General features: G+C 40.5%; 1 protein-coding gene across 3 annotated transcripts in view; it reads right to left on the reverse strand.

Moving 5' to 3' along the window:
• The window catches only part of PRKCQ (protein kinase C theta), a 156,210-nt gene that overhangs the window by 66,514 nt on the left and 67,657 nt on the right, over window positions 1–22,039 (reverse strand). For 2 of the 3 annotated variants that reach the window (XM_034929904.3, XM_034929903.4), the window contains exons 3-8: window positions 20,028–20,227; window positions 16,423–16,483; window positions 7,284–7,446; window positions 6,103–6,134; window positions 5,918–6,003; window positions 568–697 (exon numbers count right to left, since the gene is read on the reverse strand). In XM_034929904.3, the coding sequence (XP_034785795.2) occupies window positions 568–697; window positions 5,918–6,003; window positions 6,103–6,134; window positions 7,284–7,446; window positions 16,423–16,483; window positions 20,028–20,227 (672 nt within the window). Of the gene's footprint in view, window positions 1–567; window positions 698–5,917; window positions 6,004–6,102; window positions 6,135–7,283; window positions 7,447–16,422; window positions 16,484–20,027; window positions 20,228–22,039 lie in introns of those variants that run through there. The other variant, XM_055092388.2, reaches the window with a different exon arrangement.

Below are 22,039 nucleotides of genomic sequence, written 5' to 3' on the forward strand. Positions count from 1 at the left end.
TGGGCCAGCCTCTTACTGGGCACTTGGAGTTCACAGCAATGGTTTAGGGATGGATGCTCAAGCTAATGTTACAGAATTTCTGTGCAGGACCATGTGTCAGCCAAATGAATGTGCTGGGCTTGCTCCTTGATGAGATGACAGAAAGAATCTTACTGGCTGGTGCAAAGGAGAAGGGTTAGGGTACCACACAGCTAGACCTGTTGGGATTAGGAAGGGGCAGCCCAGAGCCCACTGAGGAAACTAGTAGTAGAAAGACCAGTGAGAGGAGAAACACTGTCTTCATTTCCCCCAGGGCTATGGTACGGCAGAAGGTGATGGAGCTAGGAGTTTGACCTTGAACCTGAACTGTTGTGCTCTTTTCTGGGATGTGTGGGTGGGGGTGTTGCAGGGTGCAAGGAAAGGAACATAGTGGCTTATTGCCCCAGAAGACCATACTTATGATCATGACTTGTCTGGGCTGGGTGTGGAAGTTGTACCCCCTACATCCTCCCTCCAGTTCCCCAGAAAGCCTTGCTCCATCCCCTAGGGGGTCCACGTCAGGCCATGCTCATCCCCCACTGGACTCACCATCACACTTGAGCCCTTGCCGTGCCAGTCCCCACAGCAGGGTGCCACAGTGTTCACAGAAGGTCGGGCTCTTGTAATTGTAGACTTTAAATCTGTGTGGCATGTCAATTTTGAATCTTTCCTTGTGGAACTGAAAGAAAGGCAGAAGGTGAAATCGTGTGTGTTCCTGGGGCCCCGACTTTGGATGTTCTTGCAGATACCTTAGCATAACTAACAGAGATCATAATGAAAACACAGGCATTGTGTGCATTTTAAACCATCATTGTCACTTGTCAAGCCCTACAGTCATGCCTGAAGAAGGCAGGCAGCCTCAGCAACTGTACGTGAGGGGGCATGCTTGCCTTCTGCATGTAGCAAGAACCTTGCAGACAGCTGAAATCTGAGGCATTCACACAGACAGGCTAAAAGCTCAGGAAGACTGCATGAGGGTTATTTTAAAAAGCGCTAAGGAAACAGTGCTCCCATTTAAATAGATGAAGATTCCCTTCCTGTTTTACTATAAATATTTCCTTTTCTCTTTCAGTCCAGAACTAGTGCTTTTAACCTTTGGAAGATGTAAAAAAAAAAAAAAAAATGCCTTCTTTAAAGGAAACATTTCTATGGGTTTATCAGTATTACTGCCTAATGTGAGAAGCATTTTCACACCTATTATTCATGAACTGAGGTGGCAAGAGGAGGGAGCAGTTCCTGCCAGGTGCGGTTAACAAATACGTCACACGCATCATCTATTACATAGGTGATATCTCACGTAATCCTCAGAATACCCCTTTTGAAGTCGCTTCTATTAGTATCCTCCTTTGACAGACGAGGAAATGAAGCATAGAGAAGGTAAGAAACTTGCCCAGGACACGCAGCTCTAGAGCTGGGATATCTATAAGCTTGGCAGTCAGAATCAGAGCCCAGCCATTCTCTTTTCTGTCTCAAAATAAATGTGAAGGCTTATCGGGATAGGGAGAGGGGAGTGGGAGAGGGATGCTAGTGATCGACATGGAATTTTTTTAAAAAACAGTTTTCCAGAGTTTAAATCAAACTTATTGCAGGAACAACAACAAAACACTTGGATAGTTGGATTCCTGGTAAGAATGTCAATATTCTTGTGCAGGATAAAATGCTTTATTTTCTAAAGGTTTATAATCTCTGCAGAAGTTTCTAATTCAACAGTTCCTTTGGGAAGGTGCATAGCAAAGATGCCTTATTCATCAGCGCAGCAATAGATCTAACGTTCTCGCCAGGGGTACTGGTCAGTGTTGGTTCTTTAGAAAGCCTGTGTAGAATCGATTAAAAATTGCTCAGCACTTACTACAGCCATTTTCAACCAAGAAAAAAATAATTTTCGGGACTCACTTATATTCCACAGTTTAAATATGGACAATTAATAGGTCAAGGTCCAGGCTGGAAGGGGACCACTTCGAATCTTGAATGCAGGGGCAAACAGCTCAAGACAGCATGGCTGATGAAGACGCTATGTACACACTTTCCAGTATGGAAACCAATGAGCTACATGGGGCTGGCGAACACTTGAAAGGTGGTGAGTTAGAGTTGAGATGTGCTGGACGTGTAAAATAATACATCCTGGAGTTTGAAGACTTTTGTATAAAATTACTTAAGGTATCTGAATTTTCAAATGTCGATTTTTTTGTTGAAATGATATTTGAACAGATTGGATTAAATAAGATGTATTATTAAAATTAATTTCACCCATTTCTTTTTCCTTTATTTAATGTGGGCTACTTGGAAATGTAAAATTACACATGTAGCCCTCATTCTATTTATTTCTATCGGACAATACTGCTCCAGGGGTAGAGAAACAAAAGAATCCCAAAGATGATGTCCCCTTGAGTGAACAAGAAATCAAAATATCCTGGGAGAAGATAATATCACAGACATTTATTTATGTAGCTGACAGTTTCTCAAGACTTTGTGCCAGGGACTTTGTTAGTCATTGAGGTTAACAGTGATTCAGAGATTTGCGTTTTTTTCTAGAAAAGCTGAAGGCATCAAGTAAAGGAAGAACTGGGAGGTGAAAATTTGATCTAAGCAAGTGAAAACATGGTCTGAGGGATCGTGATCTTAATTTTAGTACCAGTTCTGCCACGTACAGGTGATCAGACATGAACAAACTACTTTAACCTCTTTGAGTCTTAGCAGAATCACCGGTTAGCACAAGTTTATCCCCTTCTGGTTCTAAATGTTAGGAGAAATTCCACTCTGGAAAAACCCAGCCACTTCGCCTTCTCTGAACCTGCCCCTTTGTTGGAGAAAATCATACTCCTGAGCAGGCTGACTCCGTCAAATTCAAATGGACTTTCAGCTCTGCTCCATAGTCTGACTGCTTTTCACGAGTCACCTTGCTTTCTCTAAGATAATTATCTCATAGATCTTCCTTTTTCCTCGAAGGCACTTGTTGCTTTTTCTTTTCCTTCCTCCAGCCGTCAAACTCCATGGGGGACACATGCAGTCTAAGGGGATCGCCTTTGTGTGCCCACCACCAAAGCTCCACACCTATCCCCATCAGCAACTGTCTTGCCCTACTCCCTTCCGGTTAAACTGTGGAAGCTCCAGGGACCAGTCTCCACCAGAGCTCGGGCCCTCTTCACTTCCTGCCAACAGACTTGACTGTTTTGTTTATCTGTCTCTCCAGCTTTATCCATCTCTCCCTGGCCACGGGAGCACTTGCCATCCTTGGGGTCTCATTTCCCAGCCACTGTTCTCTGTCCATCATCTCCTTCACGGTTCATCTTCTTCATAATATTAACTTACAGGTTGTTTTCATGTCATCACCTCAGTCACCCTTCATGCAGGTCAATCAGACTAATGCCTCCAAGATGCCCCTGACATTTCTCTGATTTAAGCCTGTGAAGATCTGCACGTGGGCCTCAATTTCAACACCTCAACTGCACAGAACACAACCCACCTCTTCTTCTTCTGGTTTCTGTAACTTCATAGACTCTGGGTGTAGGAGGAGCGGTCTCTGAGCCCAGTTTCTCAATGTCTATCTCTATCCTTTATCTTCTACCTAACATCTCATTTTAGACACCTTTGTAGTCAGTCCTGAACTTTCTCTATTTCCTCACCAGGCAATCTCTTCAGCAACTTTAAAATCTACCTATATGATGGTCACGGTCAAATTTATAGGTTTGGGCCCTTGTCCCAGAGGAATTCCAAGCTCATGTGAAATTGTCTATTTGATGCTTCAACTTGGATGTCCACATCTCCGACTCAACATGTCCAAACTGGAAAAATTCATCTCTCCTTCCAGTCTTCTTCACTCCGTCATGGCTCTGTTATCTACCACACCGCCCGGCCAGAACCTGCGGCATCATCCTTATATCCATCTCTTTCATCTAATCTTTTGGCAAATCCAGTCATTTCTAACATCAAAATCACCTGAGAACCTGCCCCTTTGCTCCACCTCTGCTGACGTCTCACTGGTATAAACCACCAACCTCCCCGCTTGGGGTATTCCTTCCATCTCCTCTGGTTTTACTTTCACATCTCAATGCACTATTTCTACTACAGCATCCCGAAGTGGGCTTTCTACTACAAGTTGCACAAAATACAATCATTTTTCCAGGCTCCAAAGAAACCCTGCATGACCCAGGCCTTGGCGCATTCCCCAGTGTGGGCTTCCAGTCTCCGCAGCCCTTGCAGCTCTTACCACACTGGTCCCATTTCAGTTCCTGGAACACGTTGGACTCTCCCTCAGCAGGGTCTTCCAGCCTGTAAGGAGCTTCCTTCCTCCTGCTCTTCACGTAACCAGCTCTGTCACTCTTCAGCTGTCAGTTTCAGTGTTCCTTCCATTGGGGAGATTCCTGGACCACAGAGTCTCAGTAGGCCACCTGCTTACTCTCCATCCTTGCACCTTGTTCACTATCTTTGTAGCACTTAATATAAATCAAAGCCATACATAGCTGTTTGTTTATTATCTGTTTCTCCAACTTTGCAGGACCATGTCTGTTTTGTGTTATGCTGTCATTGGAAGAACGCAGTATCTTCCATGAATCAGATACCCAGTGAGGATTTGTGGAATGAAGAAGAAAAAGGTGGGAGAAGGAAGTCAAAAGATTTCATAATGACTTACAGAGTGGAGTAATAGACATTGGAGACTACAGATGGCAGGATGGGAGGGAGGGAGGATTGAAAATTACCTATTGGGTGTAATATTCACTCTTCGGATGGTGGGTTCACTAGAAGCCCAGACTTCCCCACCAGGTAACATAGGCATAGAAGAAATCTGCACTTGTAGGCCAGGTGTGGTGGCTCATGCCTATAATCCCAGCACTTTGGAAGGCCAAGACAGGTGAATCACCTGAGGTCAGGAGTTTGAGACCAGCCTGGCCAACATGGTGAAACCCCATCTCTACTAAAAATACAAAAATTAGCCAGGCGTGGTGGCGTATGCCTGTAATCCCAGCTACTCAGGAGGCTGAGGCAGGAGAATCTCTTGATCCTGGAAGGCGGAGGTTGCAGTGAACCAAGATCACACCACTGCACTCCAGCCTGGGTGACAGAGTAAGATTGCATCTCAAAAAAAAAAAAAAAAAAAAAAAAAAAATTGAAAAAAAGAAATCTGCACTTGTACCTCCTAAATACATACAAATTTTTAAAAATTTAAAATTCATAATGATACGCTGCCCACGTGCTAGCCCAGTTTCCCCCCTGCATTAGGTAAAATGTAATTTGTCTTCTGATTATACCTCAAAGTTTATTCTAAAAGAAATATTTGCTTCTCAACATAAAATTGTGCCTCTGTTATTATCTCTAACCTTGTAAATGCCATGTTGCTGTATCTTATCATCATTTGCCTTTATTTACTCTTTTACTGTCACTTCTAGCTGGGGGTGCCACAAGGATGGTTCTCATATAATTAATCTAAACTATGCTTTCTGGACACTTTCTATGCCATTTTTCTGGAAAAGTAGAGCAATAAAAATTCTTCCTGTATATAATTTGTGTATATTTAGGAGGTACAAGTGCAGATTTCTTTTTTTTTTTTTCTTTTCTTTTTGAGATGGAGTCTCACTCTGTTGCCCAGACTGGAGTGCAGTGGTATGGTCCTGGTTCACTGCAACCTCCGCCTCCCGAATTCAAGAGATTCTCCTGCCTCAACCTCCTGAGTAGCTGGGATTACAGGCTTATGCCACCAGGCCTGGCTAATTTCTAATTCATCCTCTGGTTTGGGTAATTCAGTAAGAATCATTATTGAAGAGGAAAGAGTTTTGGGGAGATGGATGTTCACTGATAAATGGAAGGATTCAAGTTCTGGCATTATTCTGAAGAATTCGTGGGCTGTAACATTTAACGTTCTGATAAAAATCACTGCACGTCAAAGAGGAGTGTAAATACTCACCATGGTTTCTCGGCTATTGATAGCTGATCCTGTGCACTTTGCTATAACTTTATCAATACACTTCTTGTGAATTGCTGCATTGCATTCTGAAAAGAAAAAAAAAATCACAGCTTAAGATTTTCATAGCCCAAGGAATAACTAAATAAAAAGAATGATGGTAATGCAACCAAAACCCTCTTACTTACGTCGGCACTGGTAGCCCTGTTTGTTCAGGCCCCTGTAATGAAGCACATGCTGATTTATTTCAATGTTGGCATCAACATCAGCACCAACAGCATTTAAGAGGTGGATGAGATCTCATAACCCCCTAAGATCACGGAGCAGTTTCTGATCAGCAGCCCTGTTGTATCATTTGCCAAGAGTGTTAACAGAGTGTTTTTCATTTGAAGCTGCTTTTTAAAAAGTTTGATAATTAAATAAATGAGAACTGGCTGATTTCTTTTTCATCCTTGTATTTTCCAAACATATAGAGATTAAAATGCATGAATGAAAATGCATGCATCACAGACTCTTCGTAGCACATTTCCCTGTGCTAGATTTAAAAATTCATGGCCTCGCTGAGCTCACTACAGACGAACAAAGACATCTGTAACATTTTATTTCCTCTTTCTGAGCATCTGAGAATATTTGCAACCAACAAAGTCTCACATGCAGGACCGATTCCTGAGTGACATCCATGATTAGAGAGAAAGGAGGTTCAAGTGATTAGACGAAAGCAGGTTGATGAAAACCCACCAAGTCGATCTGGCATGTGGATACCCTGGTTACACGGGAGCTGTGCTTTAACAGTTTCTGCAGTAGCCTAAAGGGAAGAGTATCCCTTAATAGGCTAGGATGCTGAGAGCCAGAAACAGGAGTCATTTCAAGTCTCCACTCTGTCATAGCCTTTGCTATGTGGTTACTGAGGTTTAAACTGATCTGTTTGATGGCTATTAAGATACCCAAGAGCCTCATAAGCATTTAAACCATTAGCTACAATGGCAGAGTGCTGCCTGCTGCAAAAAGTAGCACCAGCAGGGTTGGGCCATTAGGTGGGGGAAGTTTTTACTATAAAACTGGAAAACTGCTTGTAATAAAGATACCTTTCACTTCTGTTCCTTCCCACTTACCCCCAATAGCCCCCCACATTGAGGCAGAAACTAAAATCCCATGGGCATTTTTCCTGACTAGACCTGGCTTCCTCATGCACCTCTTTTATTGGATCACAGCATTTGAACCTTCTCAGTTCAGGCAAGGTCCCTGACAACGCTGAGGTAGCACTTACTCCAGCACACCCCCCACGGTGGAGCATGCCAGCGTAGAGGATTAAGAAGATGCAACAAAATGCATAACCCGAAGCTTGGAGGGAGATGCCAAGTTACTGTACCAGACAAACTCGTGGCAGACAGAGCAAAATGTGGGCTGTGGGAAGAAGGTGGCAGTGAACTCGTGGCACTTGACGTGGTGGACCTTTGCCTGCTTGATGGCACCCCGGCGCTGATGCAAAGCAAAGAAGCCTTCCGTCTCAAATTCATTCATGTCCTTTGTGTCTACAGGGAGAGAAAGGGGAAGAAAGTGAAGTTCTGCAAAAGGATGACTCCTATTCCAAGCTGGGTCAGGAGGGGAGGGAGATGGGCAAGGGATGGAGGAGGACCAGCTCTGAGTACCTGCTGTAACATTCCAGGTACTCATTATGGTGGGTACCACACTAAGCATCTTTCCTCAAATTCTACAACACAGTTTCATCATAGGGCATATTGTTAGAGGGTGAAAACAATGTTGGATTGCTGGCTCAATCCTTCGCTCCTCTTTGACTGGGCTGAGCGATATATCCTCTTCAAGTTTCAAAACCAGAGATTAGAACTTTGAAGGTATCTATCAACCTCTCTTTGTCACCGTCAATGATGACTCAGTCAGAAAAGGCAGGAAGTGGCAAAGGCTTTCCTGTCTGTAATTCTAGAGAATCACATGGTTACTGACAGCATCTTGGGAACAGCATTTCAGAGGTGCCAGGACGCTTTATAGCAGGTTGTTGGAGACATGCTGGAATAGACTAGGGGGAGCTGACCAGGATTTTGCATGAGGAGAAAGGAACTTTGGGACATTGTGTCCTGGTTCCTGATGTCCGCAGTGATCAGACACACCAGCTGCCAACCATATTTACCAATGTGAAAAAGGCCAGAGAATTAATAGCTCACTGCATTTTTTTAGTGTCTAGGTAATCCTGTGCATTACCTAGTCATCAGCATCAAACCATCAGATTCAATCTATTCATTTTACTCTGGGCTCATGAATATTGGTGAAAGTGCTTTGGATAGTCACTGTTTACAGTGCCCTATACCTGGATGACATCTTTCCAAAGGGTTGAAAAACTAAGATAGTCAAATTATGAGAATGCTCATGATGCCCTTGCTGAAGCCCAGGTCCTCATGAAACACCAAATTGTAAGGCAGTCATGGTTAAACAGCACAGTGGACACAGCAGGTGAGAGAGAATAACACAAGGAACAGTAAAGAAATAAAAATAACCACTGCAGTAACAAAAATGATACACAAATAAATATGTGAATAAATAAATAAGGATAATGAATTTAAATCCTGGAGTTATAATTTTGTAATAGCTTGAAGACTCTTGGATTACTTCTTCTATTTTGTTACAAATACAAAACATTGAGGTTTCGTTTAAAAAGCAGGTTCATCATATTTCACAATGAGTTAATAATATTCAAACTAAATTTCTTCTATTGTGGCTAAGCAGTGGCAGTAGCCTGACAATGCGTTTGGGGCAAATTATCTTCCAAGGTACCTTATTGTCCAATCCCTAACAGTGGCTAGATTAGAAACACTCTAGGTAGACAAAGGAGGAGCTGTGTGGGTAGAAACCTCCCCCAGGAATCCAGCCACATCCCAGGACACATTGTAGGACTGAAGTCTTTTCTGTAGTGTCCGCAGATTTGTTTTATGGCAACCCCAACTTCCAGACAAAAAGCATTTCTAGTAACCCTCTAACAGTTCCACAGATGGGACATAATACTTTGCCTAATACTTTAAGAGTAGGTAATTTTGGTCTTTTTACCCGGAACTAGGCTGGAAATAATAGATTTGGCTTGGTAAATGAGGGGTTAAATTAAGGATCACTGAGTTAATCACCTTCTTCCACAAGTTCTGGTCTAAATGTCCAAATCTATTTACAACTTGTGACTAGTATAGTAGGTCATTTGTTTATAACATGTGACTTGTTTCTATTTTGGTACAGATGCAATAAAATAAAATAAAAATAAGTATAAATATACTTTTAAATGCAAGGAATGAAAGTGAATTATTCTGGGGACCCTATACAGGTTTTTACTGTAAAAATCATATATGTTTATATGTATATTAAACATATTTTATACATATATCTATACATATATGTTTATATACCTATATGTCTACTTATAGTTTATATTTTTATAAACTATAAATATATATAGTTATATATATAATTTGTACATTAGACTACAGTACTATAATTTTTTAAAATATCAGGAATTTCTAGAAATGAATTAATACCCTGTTATTTTCTGTGATTTTCATTATTCTCTATTTCAATCATTACAAAAGAATAAATGTAAAAACAAAGAATTCTTTAATTCTTTTTGTATTGACTATATTTATTTCTCTATTTACTGGTTTGAATGAGCTCATTGGTTTTTGCAATTTTTTTCTTTTATACTAATGGATTCTAATCTATTTATGTGGTCTAACCTATCACTTGTTTGTAGTCAATCAAATTACAAGTTTCCTGAGTAGCTGTGAGTAAACTGCCTTGCTGAGTGTGCTGAAGAAACATATTCCTCACCCTTGCATGGCTAACAGTCAAGTCAGGGAGACGTGGCACAGGCACAGAACAGCCAACCTTAAGAGGTAATATATGATGGTGTGGAATAGGCTCCGAGATATGTGTACCCACATTTTTTAGGAGGTAGGAAAAGAAATGGCAAAAGAGACCAAGAAGAGGCAGCAGAAAAATTAAGAGGAAAACCTGGACAATATCACATCAGGCAAGCTGAAAAGAAATGAAGTTTTCAGCATTGTATGATAGAGAGATATCAAGGAAATTGAAGGCTAAGAAGCAGGAACCGCTTGTGAGAACTCATAATCTTGGAGACCCAGAGTCTTAGGGTCTAAGAATAGAAGTAGAAGGGAAGAAAAAGAAACTGATAAATATAAACTACTTTTTAAAGGAATGCGTTAGGGAAAGAAAAAAAATCAAGGAGGTAAAAAGGTGAAAAAAAAAGAAGAGATGGTGTTCAAGATTGGGGAAGATGCATAATGCAGTATGTCTTGGGAATAAGGAAGAAACTGCAGAGAGAAGGAAGAGTTGAGGATGTCAGAGGTAAAGTTTATTGATAGAGCAGGACTGCTGGGATGAGAGGTGTGCAAACAAGAAAGGGAGCAGCTGTCTCTGAGGCAGAGGAGCAGGAGGAGAAGGCGGGAGGAAGCAACTGCATCCTAAAGTGTAGAGACAAACAGAAGACAGGGTCTCGGCTGGGCGTGGTGGCTTACACCTGTAATCCCAGCACTTTGGGAGGCCGAGGCAGGCAGATCACCTGAAGTCGGGAGTTTGAGACCAGCCTGACCAATATGGTGAAACCCCATCTCTACTAAAAAAAATACAAAATTAGCTGGGCATGGTGGCACATGCTTGTAATCCCAGATACTCAGGAGGCTGAGGCAGGAGAATCACTTGAACTCGGGAGGCGGAGGTTGCGGTGAGCCAACATAGCACCATTGCACTCCAGCCTGGGCGACATGAGCGAAACTCTGTCTCAAGAAAAAAAAATACATAAAAAAAATTAAATAAAAAGAAGATGGGGTCTCTACCACTTATATTGGAGGCAAGGTCAACCTCCCAGAATCAGAGGAGATTGAGGCATCCCCAGAAACCAAGGAGGATGGGAATGGTAGGAATAGCCATTGTGTGGGAATCAAAAAGAAATGAAGGAGATTTCTAAGTGCCAAGGTGAGTCCAGCTGAACAGTTCAACAGGCATTCATTGTGTACTTCCTGCATGCCTCACCAGAAACTTGGCACCACAGTTAAAGGAATTAATGAGATGTGTTTTGACAGTGGCTGTCCTGCAAGGAATTAAGAGTCCAGAGGGAAAGAAAATCAATGTGTCAGAACAGAGGTATTCACAGGATGCTGTGGGACCATGGAAATGAGGAAACTATACCAGCTAAGGCAGGTGGAGGTAGGCGAAGGAGAGAAAGAGGGAAGTTGGAAAAGAAACGTCCTGGCAGAAATGTTTCTGTGCTGAATTCTGGACAGATAACTCCTACTAATGTGTGGGAGAAGGTATGGTGGGGAAAAGCCAAAGGTGCTCTCTCTGGGTGGAAGGGAATGAGCAAAGCTACAGAGCTAAGGTTCCTCAGGGTGTGGGTGGGGGTCCAGCACTAGCTGGGCATTGCCAGAGTGCAGAGGGTGAAGCAGAAACGATCAGCAGTCACTTCCAGAAGATGTGTAGGTGTCAGATCAGTTTGAACACTTTCCTGCAGACAATTTGCAGATGCTGGAACACTGCAGTAGGGGCAGAGGCTTGATATGGTCAGATTTGAGCTTGGCATCGTTACTTCTAGGACCACCATAGCAGAATGGATGGGATATGGCAGGAGGTAGTAACGATGTAATTAGATGATGAAATGGAAAAAATATTGACTAGACAACATGAATACAAATGATTGACTGATGCATTCATGTGGAAGTTGAAAGAAAAGGAGGCTATAAAAATTACTTCCAGGTTTTGTGGAATGAGTTATTATATAATTAAGTACGATAGTAAGTTACAAAAGAAATAGGTTACTCGTGAATGTGGCAAATGTAATTTTGGATACTTAGTTTAATTTGACCCCTTAAAATGTGTAAGTACAGGAAATCTGGTCAGAGAGGTCTGCTAAGAAGCCAAACATAGAGTCTGAACCATAGGAATGTCATCTAATACCATCTGTTTGTAACACACTTAGCTGTATGACTTTTTCTAGCAAAGCCGGGGAGAATGAGAGGGGAGAATGCAAGGTTTGGAGATCAGACTATCCATGGCAAAGGGGAACTAATGAGAGCAGAGTGCTGACAAAGGCTTATCATGGGAGCCAGGCTAGGTAGAGTTAATGCCAGAAAGTGGGCTAATAAATGGGGTAAAAGAGAAACTGGACTAAAGGCTAGTACTTATTGTCTGAGAATAAGGGCAGAATTGACAGGGGAGGAAGATGAGCTCTGAAAAAGCAAGCTCTGAGTGTGAGTCCCTGGAGGTGGAGAATTCTGAGTGATAATATGTGGGTTGAAGGTTGGTTACTGAATGGATAGAGAAGCACAGGAAGGTGTGAAATAGAAAGGTGGGGAGGGCATGAGATGACACTGGGGAATTCTGAAGTTACAAGAGTAATAATAGGAGAACAGAAGAAGAAGAGAAAAAATGATTCCTCCTCAAAAACCCAACAGAAGGGGATTTCAAAGAGAAAGAACAAAGTAGTCTGTTACGGAGAGCTGAGCCATTTACTTCCTGGTGAGGTAGAGGAGGTGAGGCTTCCATGGAAGAGAAACATGGGAGACATGGTATTATCTCAAGTGTTATCCAAATTTGAATTCCTTATCCCCCAATCATTTTCCTCCTCTTTCCATATCTCCCACTTCTGTGACTCCTACCATTTTCCCAGTCTAGCTATTTTAGGAGATATTCTCAACATTTTTTCCCTTCATTCAACTTACATTTTTAAGGATTAATTATTATTATTATTATTTGGAGACAGGGTCTTGTTCTGTTGCCCAGGCTGGAGTGCAGTGGCACTATCTTGCCTCACTTTATCTTTGAAGTCATGGGCTCAAGTGATCCTCCTGCCTCAGCCTCTCAAGTAGGTGGGACTACAGGCATGTGCCACCATACCCAGGTAATTTTTAAATTTTCTTGTAGAGATGGGGTCACTCTACATTGCCCAGGCTGGTCTCAAACTCCTGGATTCAAGTGATCCTCCTGCCTTGGCCCCCAAAGTGCTGGGATTATAGGCATTAGCCATTGCTCCCAGCCTAATTTTTAAAGAATTATAAAGCATTTCAACTATGTACACTTAACAGGCATTCTGTAGATATTTCATCTACTCTACCATGAAATCTCTCTGCAACAGTATTTTCTTTTAGACTGTTCCTTTTATTTTATTCCTGTAGCTACACCCTTAGAACAGATTTTTATCACCTCTCCATAACATAAGTGAAATTTTGTAGACCAATACTGTGTAATTCCTTGAGTAAGAGAAAGTATATTCTTCCCATTAGTTCAAAGCATGACCCAAGACTATGCACTCCTCTTGCCCTCCAACATCTGTCTCTGACTCTTCATTCTGGTTTCAGCAGGAGCCTGCTGGTCTACCTAGGCTGTTCTCCCCACAGCCCTCACACAAGGCATATTCTTTCTCAAGCCTTCACTTTTTCCTCCTTGTAAGGCCATCCCTCTTCTTTAGAAAACTCAACTCTTGCTAACCTTTAATGCCCACACTGTGGAACTTACTGAAATGAAAGCAACACACACTGATCTCTTGGTTAATCAGTATTTGTGTGGTTTAGGTTATAATTTTATCTAATTGTCTAATCTGTACCACCTCTGGGTATATGTTCCCTGAGGAGAAGAACACGTTTTGCTTTTCTGAATCCTTCAGAAGACGATTTCTTATACTAATAATGAGCTTTCTTAAAAGAATGCTCTCCTCCTTGTCATCAACAAGGAATTTTCTAGTTAGGTTATTCCATAACTTTGGTTTTTAAAATTAGATTTTTTTGACATATAAAAATTTAGAGATGGAGTGTCAATTTGGATCTAGATATAAAAAGTTTTAAATATTACAAAGATTTATTCTTTTTTTTTTTTTTGAGATGGAGTCTCACTCTGTCTCCCAGGCTGGAGTGCAGTGGAGCAATCTTGGCTCACTGCAAGCTCCGCCTCCCGGGTTCATGCCATTCTCCTGCCTCAGCCTCCCGAGTAGCTGGGACTACAGGCACACACTGCCACACCCGGCTAATTTTTTGTATTTTTAGTAGAGACGGGGTTCCACCATGTTAGCCAGGATGGTCTCGGTCTCCTGACCTCGGATCCACCTGCCTCGGCCTCCCAAAGTGCTGGGATTACAGGCGTGAGCCACCGTGCCCGGCCAAAGCTTTATTCTTAAAACATTTCCTAGGCTTATGTCATTATTGTTTATGGAATATCATTGTTTTTGCCCGATTGAATTTGCTCTCTCATTCTAATAAAATATTTAAGTTCCACAGGAATAGAAGGACCATCCATGGAATTGTTTTTCAAAGCAGGGATCTTAAAATCATTTACCAAAAATACTTGCATTCTGATGAAGGACACTTTTTCTTCTTTCTTTCTTTCTTTCTCTTTCTTTCTTTCCTTCCTTCCTTTCTTCCTTCCTTCTTTCTTTCTTTTGAAGGACCCTTTTTCTCCTTCCTTCCTTCCCTCCCTCCCTCCTCCTTCCTTCCTTCCTTTTCTTTCTTTCTTTTTCTTTCTTCTTTCTTTCTTTCCCCTTCCCTTCCCCTTCCTTCCTTCCTTCCTCTCTCTCACCCTCTCTCTCTCTCCCTTCCTTCCTTTCTTTCTTTCTTTCTTTCTTTCTTTCTTTCTTTCTTTCTTTCTTTCTTTCTTTCTTTTCTTTCTTTCTTTTCTTTCTTCCTTCCTTCCTTCCTTCCTTCCCTCCCTTCCTTCCTTTCCTTTCTTTCCTTTCTTTTTCTTTCTTTCTTTCACTGTATCATCCACACTGCAGTGCACTGGTGAAATCACTGCTCACTGCAACCTCAATAACCTGGGCTTAAGCGATCCTCCCACCTCAGCCTCACAAGTAGCTGGGACTACAGGCACGCACCACCAACTCTGGCTAATTTTTGTATTTTTGGTAGAGAATGGGTTTTGCCATGTTGCCTAGCCTGGTCTGGAACTCCTGAGCTCAAGTGATCTGCCCACCTCGGCCTCCCAAAGTACTGGAATTACAGGCATGAGCCACCATGCCCAGACAGGACCCTTTTTCAATTTACATTGGGTCATGCTTTAAACTAATGGGAGGAATGTATTTCTCTTATTCAAGGAATTAAACATCATTGATACTATTATTTAGGTCAGCACTTTCACATTTTATGCAAATCTGGTTATTCGGATATCCTGCAATCACTCTATTTCAGCCAACTCAAAAGTTGTACTATGTGTACTGTATATCTACACCTTCCAAGAGGAAAAAGAAATAAAATTTCAGGGTACATTTTTCCCTTCTCAGTAATTCTTTCCTTCTTTTAAAAAAATTTTATTATGGAAAATTTCAAATATACCTAAAAGTTGAGCAAATACTATAATCAATTTTCATATATCAATCATTCAGTTTCAGCAATTATTAACTGATGGCCACTCTCTTTCAATACACCCTGTCCATCCTACACCCCATGCCATTGGATTATTTTGAAGCAAAGTCATGGTATCATATTATTTTATCTAAAATATTTCAGCTATTCACTGGTTTCTCTTCAGATCGAATAAATCTTTCGCCTTTTACTAAAATATTTCAGCATATATATGTAAAAGATCAGCGTGCCTTTTAAAGAAACATAACCGCAATATTATTATCACACCTAAAAGATGAATTCACCATGCCTCAATATCATCAAATATCTAGTGAGTGTTCAAGTTTTCTATGATTATTTCATAATATTGTTTTCTCTGATGTATTTGTTTGAATTTAGACACGGAGGAATTATATATGGTAAGCCGAAACTCAGAAAGCACCATAAATGTATAAAGTTAAACTTGCTTCTTCTTGGTAGTAAAATTAATTTAGGAAAAAATGAAGTGAATTTACCATCAGTAAGTTTACATGTCCATGCTGTGACTTAGGATTTTCTAAGTAGGGGGATTTGATTCACATACACTGCCCTGACAGCCTGTCTCAGCACATCGTACCAGGAAATTTCACTTCTGTGGCCAAAGTCCACAAGTAACATGGAACCAAAACCCTTTAGCAATGTGTTTTCTCACCTTTTCTTGTTCCTAAAAGGACTTGAGGTGACTAACTTCAAGTGTTAGCATTTTGTTACTAATTTTATGGAATATATTGATTGACTTCTTACTTATTTTGTATTCTACTGATAATATGGTAGCTTATTAGAGCACATCATTTAAACATAGACAATGTGTACACACATAACCACACATCAACAGTCTTTTGTATTTAGACTGAATTCCCAAACTAAACTAAAGACAGAGTATAAGAGCTTTGGGCATATGGATTCACATCACTTAAAACAAGTGCTATAAATGTTTTATATTTCTACGTTTTTCCGGCCCAGATAGTGTCTTTTAAAGTCATGCCTGAGCACCTCTGAGAATTTTAAAACAATTTTGTGCCTCTCTTTTCTCCTGATTCTTTTCTACAATAATTGCAAAGGTAAAATAAGCTGCATTTGAGGAGAAGGCCATGCCCTCCTCACCCCCAAACAGGAAGAAGAAATGTCACTTGCCACTCATTTCCAGAAAGTATCTTGCATTCATTAGCATTCGGCCTTGAGGTTTCAGCTCTAACTGGTTGGGAGAAGGAGAGAAACATCAGTCAGAATGTGAAACAAGCCCCGAGTTCAATGACATCACTGGCTACTGACGATGGCAGGAGATTTCCACCACAGAATACAATCATTGTTACTCTCCACTGTACTCCCACTCATTGTCATCAGACGACTGTAGCAACCGTGACAATCGCCTTTCTTTTCTTAAAACATCCCAGCAATTCATTAATTTTATTTGGAGAGAAAAACTTACATAAGGAAGAAATAAAATCCTAAAACAGATTCTATTTGGTTTTCTTGCCCTGTAATGCTGCGTATCTGAAGAACTGTCACAGGGCAGACCCAGATCTTCATCATGACAAAAGAATCACAGGCACTGGGACTGGCTTCCTTGGGGAAAAAGCTCTTCTTTTGGAGGGAAAGATAAATCCTGCCTCTTTGGGGCTGCCTCCAGGCCCCTGTCTTTTTTTCTACCTGGGATGCATGTCTAGGTTAATCAGGGCATTCAATGGGGATGGCTTTTCTCTTTCACAAAGAGAGATTGTATTTTTAGGAAAGTCTTGGATGGTCCACTAAAGAAAATTCTAATTACACTGATCTGGGAAGGAATTTATAAATGTATATAAATATATACTTCAGTACTGTATTATTATGTAGAAGAGGGCGGAACAAAGTGTCATTTTAAGGGATGATGCAGGATCTCCCATAAAGTGACATAAGGAGAAGAAAGGACAAATCCAAGTTCAAGACAAGCTGAGCACTGTTGTTAATCTATTAAACCATCCCACTATGCCATTAACAGACCAAAAAGAATAAGAAAGAAGATGACTTGAAGGTCATTATTGGTCATTATGTCCGTGGGTTATCCAGGTGAGCCAGAGTAACTAAGAAATAGCAAGTAATGTCCTGTGGAACTCAGGATTGAATTTGAATCGTGGCTAAATAATTTTCTGGTTATGTGACCTTGTGCGAGTCACTAAGTCTTGGGAAATCTCTGAAAAACAGACATAATAGCAATGCCTATGTCACAGCATTACTGCCATGAGAATTTTATGATAAAATAAGCTTGCATTGCTGCAACAACTATAAATTTTCATATGAGTTTCAACAGATTAATGAAAAGAAAAGTGCTTTTGACATGGCACGTATGCACCATTGTTCTCTGGCTTGTGGAATAAGGAGTAAAGATGGAGGCAAAAATGGAGATGGAAGAGCTATGGTAAGGGGCCTGCTTCCAAATGGAATAATGAAAATTGGCACCAGGTGACCACAAAGTTGGCAATATTCAGTACTTAGTAGTGATGGAAGAAATTAAACCAATTAGCTACAGGAAAAACAGCACCCATAGAAAGCCACATTCTGGCACATTTTGGGGAGTGAATGGGAGACAACCATGAAAACAGTCACAACCTTGGGAAAACAAAAGGTGTCTCTCAATATGGTGTTGAGAAACATGAAAGGCAAATTTAAGAGAATCATTTTCTTTAGAGAAATTAGTGTTGGAAAAGCAGATTCCAATAGAAGCAAGGGAAAATATAAGTCCCAACAATCTGTTGGCTCTTAAAATAAAAGTAAATTAAGAAATAACCTTGGCAAAAAAATAAAAAAGAAAACAAAACAAAAAAACCCACCAAAGCTTAAAAGTGCAAAAAATGTGCTAGTTGGTTAAATGAGCATCTGAATGCCACCATGTGCCTATGTCTAAATAATCCTAGAATGCAAAGAAAAGTCTGTTAAGGATGAAATCAGCAAAATCCTAGGCAAGAAATCATATGCAACTTGAAGAGATACAAATAGAACAGCAACCTGCCTATCAGTGAAGACTACTTAACAAAAAGATACTCACCCCCCGACTTATCCTTCATTAATTGAGAAGGAAACATGAATAGAATCGTATTTTTAAAATTGGGGAATTGACGACTCTTTAAAAAAAAATTAGGTAGACCAAATAAACTGGTCTTCCTCAGTTTCTCCCATTCCTGCTTCTACCTAATAAAATAATTAGGCTCACTGCAACCTCCGCTTCCCAATTTCAAGTGATTCTCCTGCCTCAGCCTCCCAAGTAGCTGGGATTACAGGCACCTGTCACCACGCCCGGCTAATTTTTGTATTTTTAGTAGAGACAGGGCATCGCCATGTTGGCCAGGCTGGTCTTGAACTCCTGACCTCAGGTGAACTGCTCACCTTGGCCTCCCAAAGTGCTGGGATTACAGGCATGAGCCATCACACCTGGCCCCAGGAACCCTTTTCCCAAACCAACACACAAGTGCTGAGTAGATACTGCCCAACTAAATTACCTGGACATATGTAAGCATGGGCATGAGCACCTTTTAAAAAAAAATCTTGGCATATATTTGTCTCTAAAGATTACTTTAGTGATACGAGCAAAGATTTTTATACTTTCTTAAAAAGCATTAATTTTTTTAGGTCAAAAATACAAAACTGACACAAAAACCTAGTTTTTAGGCTTGTATCATTCCCATTTGAAACCTGTGACTTGAAAATCTTCTGGGAGGATTTCTTAAAATCTGAGTTCTTGAAAATCTTTTGGGTGGATTTCTTAAAATCTGAGTTCTTGAAAATCTTTTGGGTGGATTTCTTAAAATCTGAGTTTAAAATCTTTTGGGTGGATATTTAAAAATCTGAGTTATAGAAAGTAAGAAGCAGAAAGTCAGGATTCTCTCCTTTGGCACAGATGATATAAACATTTGAAAACATTTTCTGGATTTCAGATAATGTAAAAGCAGTTTCTTACTTATATATTTTCTTTTATTTTGTGCCCCAGAAATTTTCATTGGAATTTTTTTAACGCTTTGATTATTTTACTCTTCCTTTTAACATTTCTAAATATTTACTACCATAATCCAGGTTTTTGACAACTTGGTGTGCTAAGATGAATTGTGTATGATGCACTTCTTAGTCAAAGTAAGCTAAGTTCATTACAGCTGAAAAAAACTGTAGGAATTGTCAAATTATAGAAAGACCAAACATTAAATGGATCTTTGTTCTATCCTCTCACATTCTGATAGCTTTTTACTTACTTTAAAAGTGTATTGATGAAGTTTAATAAAATTAAGATTTTGATATCTTAACGTGTTCTGAGTCTACTGGGTTAAACAAGTAATTTCTAAGTTAAAAAGCATTAGAGTTGTTGTTTGATAAATCTTGATTAAGTTTTATATACAAATATTCTTCCCAAAACTGAAAAAGTGAATGAAACTGACAACTGGATTGATAGACAAAAACTCACCCCCACTTAAGGGGAATTTGAGATATTCCAAGCCTGCTTTAACAGTTTTAAATAAACAATAATTTATCCTAGTCTAAGAGACTTTCTACATCTCTTTGATGTAGGCATCAAAGAGATCTGAAGATGTCAATGTGTTCTACAGCCCATAAAGAATAACCATCGCCATTATCAAATCACCAGTAAGGAAGTGGTAGGGAGCCTGGTGACCCTAGGCCAGTGTAATCACACCCTCAGATTGACATGGGAGTTCTGAGCCAGTCATCTGCTACCATCACGCTTATCCCTGATGTGCATACACTTTACGCAACGTTACCCATATTTCTGTCTTCCCGTTGTTCTTCCTGCACCTCTCAGCCAGCGAGTAGAGCTCCACGGTGGTTTCAGAGATGAGGTCCACGTTTTTGCCTTTCACAATGATCTGCATGACTCTTCCCTTGTTGATATGGGCATCAAAAGTGCTGTCCCAGGGTGGGTACATGGTAGGCTTTTTCTGGATATACATCTGCCCGTTCTCTAGGAACAGAAACGTAAGGTCTCATTATTCCTTCAGCCAGGCCTGGAAAATAATTCAGTTCAACTCAACAGTAGCACCTGTTCCCTCTGTTCTCTGGGATATAGAATTCTGTTGGGAAGACAAAAGTAGCACATAAACAATCAGAGACAATATGGGACAGAATGAGACAGTCCCCGGGTCCAGATGCAAGGTGATGCATTGAACCTTATAAGTCCAGCGTTGATAATTCAGACAACAATCTGCTAATGCCTTGGACTGGAAATTGTTACCGAAACACCAGGCGTTCTAAGTTCTGCTGCTCACCGCACAGAAAGCCAATGACTGAGATGACGAGAATTGCCAACGAAGAAGGCTTTAGTTGGGTGCTGCAGCCGAGGAGATGAGAGCTCAGTCTGAAGTCCATCTCCATGACCAACTAAAACTAGGGATTTATATAGCAGGGAAGAAATGTAACTTTGTATGAGAAAACAGGAACTCGGGAGGGGTAAGTAAGCAATCATGATGAACCAGGGGCCTGGCGCTTCAGTCTCTGGATGCCATGATCTGGTGAGTTTCAGTTCTTTAATATTTTTTTTGAGAGGTGTGGGGATCCTTTCTTGAGGAAGAAACTCAGATAAAACAAATGTAAATTCCAAGCTTTAAGATCAGAAGAGTCCATTTCTATAATCAGCCAAAAACAACTGTCTATGGGACTATTGGGTTGGTTTCAAAATGTTATTTTCCTACTCAACAGTTAGTTGCTTCACTCTGGGTTTAAACACCTGAGCAACAAACTTTTTAAAAAATCTTTTATGCCTTTGAGATTCTCCTTTATTAATCTGTAGTGTTGATCCTATGACTGATTAACCTCACTGGCCCCAGCTTAAACATAGTCAATACAAAACTACTGTGTGTTCATCTGAAAGACATAGTGGCATAATTTCAGTGCATAATGAATGCTCCTTTAAGAAATACTTACATTTTTTTCCATTTGACATAAATACAGTAAGAGACAATGATCTTTAAAACAGAATGAGCCATTATTTCCTTCTCTAATTCTTGGGTGAAGATACATTTTACATGTACCATGCACCCTCAGCAAAAGCTAATGAGCAAGTCAGAGAGGTGGTGCTAATCTTTACCCATGGAGCCAGCAAGGCTGAAGCCGACTGCCAGCCTGCAAGTGAGTAAAGGCAGGTAGGCAGGAGCCCTGGAAATAGTAACAAATCTGCAGACAGGAAGGTCAGTTTAGGGGAAACCTCCCTAAAGCCGCTCTGTGATTGGCAAAGAGTTTACTAATTAAGAAGTTTTTTCTTGTCTTTCACGCACATTGGATTTTCTCTGGTATTTATTCTTTAATCATTTCAGAAGGAGAAACCTGCATTTGAGTGTTTGTTTCTTGTGACATAAGCACATTAAGTGGCAGATTTAGCAATTCAGAGATGTCGATTAAGCAAAAGGGGAAAAATCCGCTTAAAGCCAGGAAATAAAGCCCTTCTAACTTTCGAGGGCCCCTTCTGTCCAACACACAAAGTTAAACAGAGCAGACATTTAGCATCTGTTAAATTAATATTTATTTTGGGGGTACACAAGGAGTTGAATAAGCTTGAAACTCAAATGTTAGATAAACTTGGCTAGGAAAGACATAAACCATGAGACTACTAAACATGGAATAGAAAGGGGACATTTTTTGTGGGTTGGTAAAAAAAAAAAAATTGGACTGGAGATTGGGCTTTTTAGAAACCAACGGCAATATTAATGATCACGGTAACATTTTACTTCCACAGACCTGAAGCTTCCCTTTCAGATACTTCCTTTTGATGGTAACCATT

Source organism: Pan paniscus, chromosome 8 (genome assembly GCF_029289425.2).
Source record: "Pan paniscus chromosome 8, NHGRI_mPanPan1-v2.0_pri, whole genome shotgun sequence".
In the NCBI taxonomy this organism is placed as follows: Eukaryota; Metazoa; Chordata; class Mammalia; order Primates; family Hominidae; genus Pan; species Pan paniscus.